General features: G+C 36.1%; 1 protein-coding gene across 1 annotated transcript; it reads left to right on the forward strand.

Annotated features, from left to right (window-relative positions):
- Positions 1-5129: 5129 nt before the first annotated feature.
- Positions 5130-14610, forward strand: LOC145548895 (fibronectin-like). Its single transcript, XM_081599977.1, has 16 exons — positions 5130-5136; positions 5191-5361; positions 5534-5684; positions 6466-6614; positions 8207-8464; positions 8610-8867; positions 9024-9281; positions 9411-9668; positions 10023-10280; positions 10952-11209; positions 11355-11612; positions 11769-12026; positions 12156-12413; positions 12768-13025; positions 13699-13956; positions 14311-14610. The coding sequence occupies exons 1-16, from the start codon at positions 5130-5132 to the stop codon at positions 14586-14588; spliced, it is 3594 nt and encodes a 1197-aa protein (XP_081456103.1). The 3' UTR covers positions 14589-14610.
- The last annotated feature ends 1390 nt before the right edge of the window (positions 14611-16000 follow it).

Genomic DNA, 16000 nt, shown 5'->3' on the forward strand with positions numbered 1-16000 from the left:
GAACTTCACTTTTTTTTGCCACTAGTGGCTTTTATTTTTAAAGAAATCCAACAGAAAGGGGATGGAAAGAAGGTGAGTGGGAGAGGACAGGCAACCAAGGAGCCAGTAGCAGTGTTGTAGTCAAGACCAGCACCCCCGCTACATGACACAAAAAAATTAAGTTTTACTTATCAAAATTGCTTCTCAAATTGATCTGAAATATCCACATTCCCATAAAACAAAACTAGATATTAAATACTTAGAGCTGAAATAAATTTAATCAGTAAATATCCGTCCAGAAGAATCGGATCGGTCCTGAATGTTTGGTCACAGCGTTGTCCCATATATGCAACACCTCAGTCAACACCTCCACTCAATAATTCAGCGCATAAGTGACAACTTTTTTCCATCGCAGATGCAACATGTGTCTCTGTACAGCTAGCTTTGCTAGCATCACGTTCACGGATCTTACCTTTTGCTTCCAAGTGATGCTGAAAGTTGGACGAAGTCCCCACCGTCTGTGAAAGTGAAGCGCTGCTGATTTTACATGTCGCCATATCTTACGATGTATGCAGTGCTATTATATTACTGACGATTAGACAGAGGAAACCACTTTGCATGTCTTGGAGCTCTGCTGCGAGTAAAGGTGGAGCCGATGGGTGACAACAGACACGTAAGTCACGTTATTGCTCGGATTTTATGGCGCCACCTTAAGTCCCTGAACTTCACATTTTAACGGAAAAACAGCTCAATGCGACTTGGATGTAACGAGTAACGCGACACTTTTGTAGAAATGTAGTGAAGTAGAAAGTACAGATACTTACTGTAAAATGTAGTGGAATAAAAGTAGAAAGTATCCATTATTAAATCTACTAAAGTAAAGTACAGATACACGAAAATTGTACTTAAGTACAGTAACGAAGTACTTGTACTTCGTTACTTCCCACCACTGCCCATATGGGAAAAAAGAGGGCAGACAATATGGGTCCAAAAAGGGTTGGTATTCAGTTTCCTGGTGGCTCTACGGGGCAGCTGTTCTATCAGATAGCTATTAGCTGTCAGGATTGCATACATGCAGTGAGTACTCATGCCCGCGCATGCGCATTAAGAAGTCCGACCGTCAGTGGAGTTGTCAGTTCAGCATACGCAACAAGTTATCACGAAAATAAGTCATTAAAGTGTTTATATCATATAATATGATAACTAGATAGATATATGCGTTGTTGTGGTTTCTGACAACGTATGCTGATCTGGACCCACCATAGAAACTGCAGACAAACCCTTCTGTCTGCCCTCTTTTTCACATATGGGACCCACCTATGTATGCTGGCTGGGAGCTAATCAAAATACCTGCTTTACAAAAAACCATAAATTCTTCATTCAAATACCAGATGAAATCAAATCAGCTCTGAAGAATAAAAAAAGAAGGCAGACTTTTTCCAGGTATTCACACTAAATTGTGATGGAGTATCATAAGATTTTCAGCTGGCAGCTGATGTGAACTCCTAATTTCACCAAGAAAGTTTAATGCTTCTATGTTTAATTCCTGAGTAATTGTAGAGAATGAAATGTACCAGATAAGTTTTTCCTTCATTCCACTCCTTTGGAACATTTTCTGTTCAAATATTCTGATTGTTATGATTATTGTCTGTTCTGTATTGTCTCAATTTATGTATCCTATTTGAGTAAAAAAAAAAACGTGCAAATATAACAACAATATAAACAACAAATACTTGCAATTACTTTTCTTGTAAAAGCACGTTTTGATTCAGTTTTCTACAAATTATGTTAAGTTTCTACCTGTGTGCTTCCTCTCCCCGCTGCATCTTGTTAGTAAATCTCACTCCTCAGTGTTTAGGCCTCGCTGTCTCTGCCACTCTTTGCTAACTTCTTTCCTGGCATGACCTGTTTCTCCAGAATGTTCTGCTGCCTTTTAGTCTTTTTTATGCTCCTAGAGCTGACTACCTGTGTGAGACCTGTAAGTTTTCTTATTAACATAAAACCTCACCATGCTAATTCCATGTTCCTGTATATATTTTGCCCCTGCATCAACAAACATAACATGTTTTACATACATCTCCCACATCTGGTTACAGAAAATGCACGGACCTAACACAAAAGTTACTGTAAGGCTATTCAGCCAGTTGAAAATATATACTTCTCACTTCAAACATTAATATTCTGGGTTTCCCTTCCTTAACATGAAGAAAATACTTTGTAAGATCTGATTTTTTTTCACTTGTAAACTTTCTGAAGTATCAACTGAAAGCTCAAAGACAAAGTGAAATAAAAGCAAGAAGAAAACACAGAATCTGATTGAACTACATTTTTAATAAATTTCCATTTTTATCATAAATACTCTGGAATCATCTGATGCATATTAAGTTTGTAGAGCAGACACTATCATCAGGGTCCTTATAAACTAGCAAGTAAAAACAAAATCTTCTGACTTTGTTGTCTATATGGTTTATGTATCTCTGAAATATGAGATTTTCTTCAGTTTGTGTGTCACTGGCTTTTGTGAGTTTTCCTGACAGACCAGATTCTTTCATTAACTTCATGGTCCAACTGCTTTCAACAGGACTTCTCATAATACTTCATGGTTAAATGCAGAGCAAGTTTTCTCGCTTAAAAACCAGAAAACTCACATCTTCATACAAAATAAATATGTGTGATTAAAAATTCTAAATGGAGTAGTTTGGTGTAGTGTTCAGATTTTTTAAATTTGACCACAGTTAAATTACCTTTAAGGTAAACGGCCATTAAATATCTTGTACTGCGTAAGAGAGTTTCCACCACAAGAATGAGTTATGTTTTTTTACCCTGGTGGCACTGACATGATTTAGCTTCACCTTAGCAAGAATCTGCTCATTTAATTCTGTTAAGGTTTTGTGACTTAATTTGGAAGAAAACAATCCACTACAATTCAGTCCACAAGAATTTATTTTCAGTTCCCACATCACCCTTAAGCGTTGTGTTACAACTTTGGTTTTCATTCATGTTTTGATCATTTCTTTTTTGTTCTTTCCTCTGTGTGTTTGTCTTTTGATTTATTATATATATTTAGCATTTAGACTTATGCTTTTGTAATGCTTTTTTCTGTTGCTGCTCTTGTTAGTTTTAGGATTTATCTTTTGTTTAATCACGTTTTCAGCTTATGTTGCAGCTGTTTTCCATTTACTCATCTGTCCTCTGCTTGTGGTTTCCCTTCAGCTGTTCCTCATTCTTTTGATTACACCTACTGCAGGTTAACCCTTCTGCTCTCTATATCCTCTCTTAGATTCCCATTTATGTTGCCGCTGTGTTCTCTGTCACTTGTTAATCTCTTTTAAGACGTTTTGGCTGAGTTTGGTTAAACTCTTTTAAAAAAATTGGTTGTCATGAGACTTCCACTTTCCTGTTTGTGTTTTGGTCCCATCCCCGCTCCATGCATGACACAGTGGGCTCCGGTTTTTAGTTTTTATCGGAGAGGAGTTGTGGTCCAACATGTACACACTGCCTAATAAGAAAACCAATTCAGAAATTTACACAAAAAAAAACAACTAACCAAGCAGCCTTCAGTAAAGGTTTATTAATAATTGGTAAGTGAGATTATACACTTTATAGGGACTGTAGGTTTGAGCTGGAGCATCATGAAACCTTTCCACTGTTTAGTTTATGAAAATATTATAAATGACTACTTAAAAAAATGATATATAGACATAAGTCTACCATGTAAATGTGCCAGATTTAAGCTTTAAGGACTGCTTTCCACTGCAGTTCCTGGTATAGTGATGATGTGGGAAACTTTCAAAAACTGTGATGTCACAGCTAATAAAATCATCTTCCAATTTCCTTTCTGAGCATTTTTTTAAGATATTCATCCACTGATTTTCAAATTCATTATTGCTTTTCTTAGCATATTAATAAAAAGCTGTACAGCTTGTGGTAGAACTGAGCTTTATTTGTAAATCGTTTGTGTAAACGGCAGCATATTGTGCTTTAAATGACAACAAGGATAACAACTTTAATTTTCACAAGAGCTGGGTTGAAACATCCTCATTCCTGTCTGTTATTGCAGAACGAGGAACAATCTTTCCAAAAAGTCCCTAGGATCTATAAAACTAATCAGACGTGTTTCTTTCTTACTCTGTAACAGTAGTAAAAACGCAGAGCGCCTGAAGTTTCTGTTTATGAGTATCTTCGCTTCATTGCAGCACTCATCTGCTCATTACTTTGATGTGTAGCATTTTCCGTCAGGACAATTTTAGCAACAAGAAGGTGAATACTTTTTAAAAATGAACTTTTAAAATCTTAATGTTGAGTATCTGGATTTTATTTTTTTTTTTTACCTGACTAAGATATGAAATAACTTCATAATGTAGATTCAGTGGATGACCATTAAAAAAACCCAACTTGATTATTGGTCTTTTTAAACGTTTGACCCATGGATTTTAGGTTGATCTACCTCGCACTCACAGGTTTGTAACTTTTTGATTTTATTTTCTGCTTTATGTTGTATTTTGTTGCATGTTCATTTGAAATCAAAGGAATTCCTACAAATGGGGATATTGTACAAATGGAAGTAAAATAAAGCATGAAAATAAATAAAACCAAAATGTTCTCTTCTAAATACTTTCTGTAAGAAACTAGAAATAAAGGATTGTTCATGGAAAAGTAAATGTAAAAGAAACTTTTGATGTTTCAGATACATATTTTCTTTAATAACTGAAGAGGGACAGGATCTCAGAGTCGAAATTCTCAAAGCTAATATTTAGGTTTTTGTCACATTTCACTCATTTGTAAAACCCCAACTAATGACAAGAATTGAAAATTAGTCAGCATATCAAATGTACATTAAAAAATAAAGTATAATAAGGAAAACAAGTGCAGTTACCAGAATGTAAAACTATCCCCTTACTTACCTTTTATTTCAGTGACCTGAAAACAACTTTGTGATAAATATTGCAATTCTTCAATGTAACCAAAGTTTAGAGCAGATATTTTTCTAGGAAGGGACACAGTTATTAATCCATACATGTTCAATTTTTCAGCTAACTCAATTTGTACGCAGTAAGTTTTCTTGTCCACCTCTAGGTGCCTAAATGCATTGAATTGCTGCCACATGATTGGCTGAATCACTGTTTGTGTTAACATGCGCACTGAATGAAATGGCCAGTGAGTTCATTCGTACATCAACAGCTGTGCATTACTCAATGTGTTTTATTCTAGGTGCACTCCTCAGCGTTGCCTTTGCCCAAACTCGTCAGTACTACTTTGTAGGCTCTGCACAAACCTGGACAAACGCCCAGAGTGTCTGCAGACGGGACTACACCGACCTGGCCACCATTGAAAACTTGGCTGACGTTGATGCTGTTATCAGGACAAATCCTGGCTATTCGGGTAGATTCTTAACACTCACTGCATGCTTAAGTGTTTCAGACACAGACCTTATATTTTGAGATGCATATATATATTTTATTAATGTCTGGAGAAATTCAGAAATACAGTGAAATTCTCATAGATCAATCTTCACAGCTGCTCACTGGCAACTTGAAACTTTGTTCTTCAACAGGTAATGCTTGGATAGGCCTCTATGATGAGTTGTACAACAGCTGGAAATGGTCCCTGAATGACAGCAGCTTCTATGGAGCTGGAGAGTATACATTTAGGAACTGGATACCCGGCTCACCCAATGACTTCGGAGGACAGCAGCACTGTGTTAGGTTTTTAAGTGACAACTCATATTTGGGTGGATGGGATGACCGTCAGTGCTCGGACCTGAGACGTTTTTTGTGTTACACTGGTGAGATTTTCTTTCAGTTTACACTAGAAGTCTGTTGTTCTTTTTTGTTACATAAAATCTTATGAACACTGAAATGTTGGTCATGGGGGAAAAAAGGTGGAAATATTGTTTCTTTCTCTGCTCATGTAATTCTGGTTAAAGCCACTTGATGGCATCATTTCCTCAGAATTCCCTTATTAATAACATGACTGGTAAACTTCAAGCATTCCTAATCGTCAGTCTGTTTTATTTTCAGGAATAGTCGGTGGCTCGCCGTCTTATTTTGTCAGTACCCAATCACTGAATTGGGCCGAAGCTCAGCGATTCTGCAGAGAGAATTATATTGACCTGGCCAGGTAGTAAAAGCACAATATTAAAAGAAACTGAAATATGTAATGTACTACTTAGCACTATGAGTTTTCTTTTCCCACTTTTGGGTCATTGCAGTAATTCAGCAGCAAAATTTAAACTTATGAATCTACAAATCAAACATTAACATTTTATTTTCATTTGAAAATAAAAAAACTTTGTCCATTTTATATGCTTTATATAATGTGCTACTTAGTTTACCTGCCTGAGAAATCAATAAAACTATATCAGTTTGTTGTTGACATGTCAAAAAATGTGGAAAATGCAATGATAATCCAAGACAAAGAAAGTTATTGTCTACTGAACCAGTTCAGTTTTCCTGATTTTGTTTCTGTAATTTTCTTTCTTCACAGCATACGAAATCAAGCAGAAAATAATAACATCAGGACCCTCCTGGGTGGCATCGAGGTGTGGATTGGGCTTTATCGGGACAAACTGTGGTCAGACAGCAGCCCCTCTCTGTTTCTACACTGGGCGGCCGGTCAGCCAGACAACGATTACAGTCAGTGTGTTGCTGCTTCATTCAGCGACTCGGGAAAATGGCTGGATGAAGACTGCACCCAGAGTTTTCCTTTCATCTGTTACAAACCAAGTAACTCGTACTATATATTTGTCTTTAACATAAGAAGAAATGTGTTAATAATTGCTCACATACTAACACTGTAAACTCATGCTTTAAGTTCTCTGTGAAACTTGGAATTTTTTTTTCTTTATTTGACCTCAGTACAGGTTGTCTTGTTGAAATGCAAGATTGCACTTACAAAACACAAACAAAAATACAAAATCAGACATTGAAATAAATGTACATTTTAAAAACAGTGGAGAGAAATTTTCCTGTGTTGTCCATGGAATGATAAAAAAAAATTCAAGTAAAAAAATCAGATATACAGAGAAAATATTAAATGGGCTTTAGGCAAAGGTGATTTAAATTTCAAATATCATTTGTAAAATCCCATATAAAAGCCCATTTAATATTTTCTAATATTTTCTAATTTTTTTATAGAGTTTCATGATTTTTCATATATGAAGAGAAAAATCAAAATCTTTAGCACAGTTGCAGTTTTCATTCTGCAGAAAAACCCAATTCTGAGGCATAAAATATATCAGTGAAGTTTGATTCTTCTGTTTTTGTTTTATGTAGTAAAGATCAACTTTCTCTCTCAGTCCCAGCCAACACAGAGGGTTTCAGAGCATCAAGTCAAAATGAGAGCAGCATCACTCTGCAGTGGAACAAGATGAACAACAACATCAGCTTTGTTCTCCAGTTTAATGGATCAGAGACATTCATCAGAGCACCAGATGGAGACGGACCAGTAAACCACACAGTTTCATCTCTCACTGCTGGAACCAGATATACATTCACTCTCTTCTCCGTGTTTGAGAACGTCAGAAGCAGTGGAGTACAATTTCAAGCTGTAACTGGTGAGAAAATTTACCTTCATTATATCGACAAGAAAACCAAACTGTCCTAATTTTTTACTTCATTTTATGGCCCCTTTACATTTTTGAAAGAGAATATATGACCAAGAAATTTTTTAAGAAATTGCTTCATCCTATATTTTTGGAGCTATCGGTGTGCAAACAGAACATTGAATAAACATGTTTTAAATGTGGTTAATGTGAAAGAACTTGGTGATTTCCTAATGAATTTTTTATATGTATGCTATGACAACATTTGGCTACGGATGAAAACACACCTAATAAGATATAAATGCAAACATTTTATTTGGTCATTGGATAAAAATCATTAAGTCAATTTATAGAAGATTTTTTCATTATATGATTGTGTTGACATCATGTTGCAAATCATACTGATAGATTAACAATATCTATCCATTCATAAAGAAACTTCAAAATAAGCTGCTCTCTCAACTTTGTGCATTAGTATTTGAACATAACAGAATACTTTGTTTTACTAGATTTATTTTCTTACATTAGAATTTGATAAAGTATAGCTACTTGTTTTGAATCTTTTAAAATTATATTCAGATTTTTGGACACCTTGTACCATCATCACTATATTTTTGGAGATTCTATCTTTTGGAGGATAAAGATTGTCAAGAAATTTGACTATTTTTTCCAACTTGTTCTCAGCTCCTGTAAACACAGAAGCTGTGAGAGCATCAGATCAAGATGAGAGCAGCATCACTCTGCAGTGGAATAAAACCAACAACAGCACCAGCTTTGTTCTCCAGTTTAACGGATCAGAGACATTCATCAGAGCACCAGATGGAGACGGACCAGTGAACCACACAGTTTCATCTCTCACTGCTGGAACCAGATATACATTCACTCTCTTCTCTGTGTTTGAGAACGTCAGAAGCAGAGGAGTACAACTTACTGCAGTCACTGGTTAGATACAAGTACATTACTTTATTAACAACCAAAGTAAACTATTTTTGTTTGACATTAATTGCTGATGAGTTTGAAAAAGTCACTTCACCACCAAACTCCAATGAACTGAAGACATAATTTAACTCATATTCTTTTCTTTCAGCCCCCCAAGATGCAGAAAGCTTCACATCACTGAGACAGGATGAGACCAGCATCACTCTGCAGTGGGATGTTGTCAATAACAATGTCAGCTTCATCCTCCAATATAATGAAACAGAGTTGAATATAGCACCACCTGCTGGACAACAACCATTACTTCTGACAGTTTCATCTCTCACTGCTGGAACCAGATACACATTCACTCTCTTCTCTGTGTTTGAGAGCATCAGAAGCAGTGGAGTCAGCATTGCTGCAGTGACTGGTGAGAGATTTATTTTCATCACAGTTTCAAAGGAAACTACATTAGTGATGTTTGTAAGCTGTGAACAAAGATCTGAATGTTTCACCTTGGACTTGGAGTTGGACACAGTCAGTGACTCAATGTTGAATCATTTCTAAATCTCATTGTTGTTCTCAGCTCCTGAAAATGCAGAGGGCTTCAGAGCATCAGAACAAAATGAGAGCAGCATCACTCTGCAGTGGAATAAAGGAGACAACAGCACCAGCTTTGTTCTCCAGTTTAACGGCACAGAGACAAACATCAGTTCACCAGATGGAGACGGACCAGTGACACATACAGTCACATCTCTCACTGCTGGAACCAGATATACATTCATACTGTACCGTGTGTTTATGAATGTTAGAAGCAGTGCTGTAAACATAACAGTTGCTACTGGTAAGATAACTGTGAGCTTAACATTAAATAATATTTGTTCTATATATAATTTCTTACACTTCAAGCATTTCAGTTTACCAATGATTTTATGGAATTTTCTTGAGTTAAACATTTATGTTTTTGTATCAGCTCCTACAAATGTCGAAGGTTTGAGAGCATCACATCAAGATGAGAGCAGCATCACTCTGCAGTGGAATAAAACCAACAACAGCACCAGCTTTGTTCTCCAGTTTAATGGATCAGAGACATTCATTAGAGCACCAGATGGAGACGGACCAGTGAACTACACAGTTTCATCTCTCACTGCTGGAAATAAATACACATTCACTCTCTTCTCTGTGTTTGAGAACATCAGAAGCAGAGGAGTACAATTTGAAGCTGCTACTGGTAAGGATTTTAAGATAATCCCTATGTGATTTAAATGATGAATTTCTGTAAAGATCTGCAAATGGTCTTGTACATGTTTAAAATTGATTGAGGACTATGAAGAGGATGCAGAATGACTAAAATGAATTGTAGGATGGAGCTTTCCTCATTGGACAAGTACTAATACAATGAAATTGGTTAATTTTACAGAAACAACAGATATTTGAGGGCAATTTAGATGACTATGAAAATTAACCCATTACCATAGCTGCTGAATAGATGTTTGATTGATGACTATTCATCTTTAAATCACCAATAAACACATTGGGTATACCAAAGTTATAAGCCTACTAATGAATTCCTCCTCTACTTTAGCTCCGAGAAACACAGAAGCTGTGAGAGCATCAGATCAAGATGAGAGCAGCATCACTCTGCAGTGGAATAAAACCAACAACAGCACCAGCTTTGTTCTCCAGTTTAACAGATCAGAGACATTCATCAGAGCACCAGATGGAGACGGACCAGTGAACCACACAGTTTCATCTCTCACTGCTGGAACCAGATATACATTCACTCTCTTCTCTGTGTTTGAGAACGTCAGAAGCAGTGGCGTACAATTTCAAGCTGTAACTGGTGAGAAAATGTACCTTCATTATATCCAAAATAAAACCAAACTGTCCTAATTTTTTACTTCATTTTATGGCCCCTTTACATTTTTGAAAGAGAATATATGACCAAGAAATTTTTAAAGAAATTGCTCCATCCTATATTTTTGGAGCTATCGGTGTGCAAACAGAACATTGAATAAACAGGTTTTAAATGTGATTAATGTGAAAGAACTTGGTTATTTCCTAATGAATTTTTATATAAATCCTATGACAACAATTGGCTATGGATGAAAACACACCTAATAAGATATATATGCAAACATTTTATTTGGTCATTTGATAAAAATCATTAAGCTCATTTATAGAAGATTTTTTCATTGTATGATTGTGTTTACATCATGTTGCAAATCACACAAACAGATTAACAATATCTATTCATTCATAGAGAAAACTTCAAAATAAACTGCTCTCAACTCTGTGCATTAGTATTTGACCATAACAGTATACTTTGTTTTACTAGATTTATTTTCTTAAATTAGAATTTGATAAGATATAACTACTTGTTTTGAATCTTTTAAAATTATATTCAGATTTTTGGACACCTTGTACCATCATCACTATATTTTTTGGAGATTCTATCTTTTGGAGGATAAAGATTGTCAAGAAATTTGACTATTTTTTCCAACTTGTTCTCAGCTCCTGTAAACACAGAAGCTGTGAGAGCATCAGATCAAGATGAGAGCAGCATCACTCTGCAGTGGAATAAAACCAACAACAGCACCAGCTTTGTTCTCCAGTTTAACGGATCAGAGACATTCATCAGAGCACCAGATGGAGACGGACCAGTGAACCACACAGTTTCATCTCTCACTGCTGGAACCAGATATACATTCACTCTCTTCTCTGTGTTTGAGAACGTCAGAAGCAGAGGAGTACAACTTACTGCAGTCACTGGTTAGATACAAGTACATTACTTTATTAACAACCAAAGTAAACTATTTTTGTTTGACATTAATTGCTGATGAGTTTGAAAAAGTCACTTCACCACCAAACTCCAATGAACTGAAGACATAATTTAACTCATATTCTTTTCTTTCAGCCCCCCAAGATGCAGAAAGCTTCACATCACTGAGACAGGATGAGACCAGCATCACTCTGCAGTGGGATGTTGTCAATAACAATGTCAGCTTCATCCTCCAATATAATGAAACAGAGTTGAATATAGCACCACCTGCTGGACAACAACCATTACTTCTGACAGTTTCATCTCTCACTGCTGGAACCAGATACACATTCACTCTCTTCTCTGTGTTTGAGAGCATCAGAAGCAGTGGAGTCAGCATTGCTGCAGTGACTGGTGAGAGATTTATTTTCATCACAGTTTCAAAGGAAACTACATTAGTGATGTTTGTAAGCTGTGAACAAAGATCTGAATGTTTGACCTTGGACTTGGAGTTGGACACAGTCAGTGACTCAATGTTGAATCATTTCTAAATCTCATTGTTGTTCTCAGCTCCTGAAAATGCAGAGGGCTTCAGAGCATCAGAACAAAATGAGAGCAGCATCACTCTGCAGTGGAATAAAGGAGACAACAGCACCAGCTTTGTTCTCCAGTTTAACGGCACAGAGACAAACATCAGTTCACCAGATGGAGACGGACCAGTGACACATACAGTCACATCTCTCACTGCTGGAACCAGATATACATTCATACTGTACCGTGTGTTTATGAATGTTAGAAGCAGTGCTGTAAACATAACAGTTGCTACTGGTAAGATAACTGTGAGCTTAACATTAAATAATATTTGTTCTATATATAATTTCTTACACTTCAAGCATTTCAGTTTACCAATGATTTTATGGAATTTTCTTGAGTTAAACATTTATGTTTTTGTATCAGCTCCTACAAATGTCGAAGGTTTGAGAGCATCACATCAAGATGAGAGCAGCATCACTCTGCAGTGGAATAAAACCAACAACAGCACCAGCTTTGTTCTCCAGTTTAATGGATCAGAGACATTCATTAGAGCACCAGATGGAGACGGACCAGTGAACTACACAGTTTCATCTCTCACTGCTGGAAATAAATACACATTCACTCTCTTCTCTGTGTTTGAGAACATCAGAAGCAGAGGAGTACAATTTGAAGCTGCTACTGGTAAGGATTTTAAGATAATCCCTATGTGATTTAAATGAAGAATTTCTGTAAAGATCTGCAAATGGTCTTGTACATGTTTAAAATTGATTGAGGACTATGAAGAGGATGCAGAATGACTAAAATGAATTGTAGGATGGAGCTTTCCTCATTGGACAAGTACTAATACAATGAAATTGGTTAATTTTACAGAAACAACAGATATTTGAGGGCAATTTAGATGACTATGAAAATTAACCCATTACCATAGCTGCTGAATAGATGTTTGATTGATGACTATTCATCTTTAAATCACCAATAAACACATTGGGTATACCAAAGTTATAAGCCTACTAATGAATTCCTCCTCTACTTTAGCTCCGAGAAACACAGAAGCTGTGAGAGCATCAGATCAAGATGAGAGCAGCATCACTCTGCAGTGGAATAAAACCAACAACAGCACCAGCTTTGTTCTCCAGTTTAACGGATCAGAGACATTCATCAGAGCACCAGATGGAGACGGACCAGTGAACCACACAGTTTCATCTCTCACTGCTGGAACCAGATATACATTCACTCTCTTCTCTGTGTTTGAGAACGTCAGAAGCAGTGGCGTACAATTTCAAGCTGTAACTGGTGAGAAAATTTACCTTCATTATATCCAAAATAAAACCAAACTGTCCTAATTTTTTACTTCATTTTATGGCCCCTTTACATTTTTGAAAGAGAATTTATGACCAAGAAATTTTTAAAGAAATTGCTCCATCCTATATTTTTGGAGCTATCGGTGTGCAAACAGAACATTGAATAAACAGGTTTTAAATGTGGTTAATGTGAAAGAACTTGGTGATTTCCTAATGAATTTTTTATATGTATGCTATGACAACATTTGGCTACGGATGAAAACACACCTAATAAGATATATTTGCAAACATTTTATTTGGTCATTGGATAAAAATCATTAAGTCAATTTATAGAAGATTTTTTCATTATATGATTGTGTTGACATCATGTTGCAAATCACACTGATAGATTAACAATATCTATCCATTCATAAAGAAACTTCAAAATAAGCTGCTCTCTCAACTTTGTGCATTAGTATTTGAACATAACAGAATACTTTGTTTTACTAGATTTATTTTCTTACATTAGAATTTGATAAAGTATAGCTACTTGTTTTGAATCTTTTAAAATTATATTCAGATTTTTGGACACCTTGTACCATCATCACTATATTTTTTGGAGATTCTATCTTTTGGAGGATAAAGATTGTCAAGAAATTTGACTATTTTTTCCAACTTGTTCTCAGCTCCTGTAAACACAGAAGCTGTGAGAGCATCAGATCAAGATGAGAGCAGCATCACTCTGCAGTGGAATAAAACCAACAACAGCACCAGCTTTGTTCTCCAGTTTAACGGATCAGAGACATTCATCAGAGCACCAGATGGAGACGGACCAGTGAACTACACAGTTTCATCTCTCACTGCTGGAAATAAATACACATTCACTCTCTTCTCTGTGTTTGAGAACATCAGAAGCAGAGGAGTACAATTTGAAGCTGCTACTGGTAAGGATTTTAAGATAATCCCTATGTAATTTTATTGAAGAATTTCTGTAATGATCTGCTAATGGTCTTGTACATGTTTAAAATTGATTGAGGACTATGAAGAGGATGCAGAATGACTAAAATGAATTGTAGGATGGAGCTTTCCTCAGTGGACAATTACTAATACAATGAAATTGGTTAATTTTACAGAAACAACAGATATTTGAGGGCAGTTTAGATGACTACGAAAATTAACCCATTACAATAGCTGCTGAATAGATGTTTGATTGATGACTATTCATCTTTAAATCACCAATAAACACATTGGGTATACCAAAGTTATAAGCCTACTAATGAATTCCTCCTTTACTTTAGCTCCGAGAAACACAGAAGCTGTGAGAGCATCAGATCAAGATGAGAGCAGCATCACTCTGCAGTGGAATAAAACCAACAACAGCACCAGCTTTGTTCTCCAGTTTAACGGATCAGAGACATTCATCAGAGCACCAGATGGAGACGGACCAGTGAACCACACAGTTTCATCTCTCACTGCTGGAACCAGATATACATTCACTCTCTTCTCTGTGTTTGAGAACGTCAGAAGCAGAGGAGTACAACTTACTGCAGTCACTGGTAAGATACAAGTACATTAATTCATAAACAACCAAATTCAACAATTTTTCTTTGACATTAATTGCTGATGATTTTGAGAAAGTCACTTCATCACCAATGAACTGAAGACATAATTTAACTCATTCTTTTCTTTCAGCCCCCCAAAATGCAGAAAGCTTCTCATCACTGAGACAGGATGAGACCAGCATCACTCTGCAGTGGGATGTTGTCAATAACAATGTCAGCTTCATCCTCCAATATAATGAAACAGAGTTGAATATAGAACCACCTGCTGGACAACAACCATTACTTCTGACAGTTTCATCTCTCACTGCTGGAACCAGATACACATTCACTCTCTTCTCTGTGTTTGAGAGCATCAGAAGCAGTGGAGTCAGCATTGCTGCAGTGACTGGTGAGAGATTTATTTTCATCACAGTTTCAAAGGAAACTACATTAGTGATGTTTGTAAGCTGTGAACAAAGATCTGAATGTTTCACCTTGGACTTGGAGTTGGACACAGTCAGTGACTCAATGTTGAATCATTTCTAAATCTCATTTTGTTCTCAGCTCCTGAAAATGCAGAGGGTTTCAGAGCATCAGAACAAAATGAGAGCAGCATCACTCTGCAGTGGAATAAAGGAGACAACAGCACCAGCTTTGTTCTCCAGTTTAACGGCACAGAGACAAACATCAGTTCACCAGATGGAGACGGACCAGTGACACATACAGTCACATCTCTCACTGCTGGAACCAGATATACATTCATACTGTACCGTGTGTTTATGAATGTTAGAAGCAGTGCTGTAAACATCACAGTTGCTACTGGTAAGATAACTGTTTGCTTAACATGTTATAAATATGTTGATTTTCTTTGCGATTTGAGATTCACTTCTCTTCTATATTTAAAATCCTCTGTAGTACTGATTTTCATATCCAAAGTAATAATTTCAGTCTTAAGGACGTCATTTATGTCTTTACACAATAAAATATTAAATCCAAGATAAAAAATATCCCTTTCAATAATGAAAAGGAAAAGCAGTATGAAATTTACATATTTTAATTATTTGATTAGACAATCTAGTCAGAGGTTTTAACACCCTTCGTTAAAGGATGTTAAAACACATATTAATGAACCATATAATTTACGAGGTATTTGCAGCATGATATGCAGCAAGTACCTCCAGTAGTGGAATGTAATGTCTCTTCCTTCTTGTAGTAAACCTCAACATCTTCTGCTTTCTGGTCTTTATTTGTGCCTTGTTCAAATTTTGAATATTTTGTAATTTTTATTAGATTTCTTTTCCTTTCTTTGGAACTTAATTAAGTTAAACTACATGCTGCAGCATTGTGTGAAAGTTAAACATAATTTGGATTCAGATATTTCGGCACTATTATTTGTCATTGTATGTAAAATTAATCTTTTAGAACTTCAAAGGTTTTATGAGATTTA

Source organism: Poecilia reticulata, chromosome 18 (assembly GCF_904066995.2).
Source record: "Poecilia reticulata chromosome 18, P_reticulata-male-v2, whole genome shotgun sequence".
Taxonomy (NCBI): Eukaryota; Metazoa; Chordata; class Actinopteri; order Cyprinodontiformes; family Poeciliidae; genus Poecilia; species Poecilia reticulata.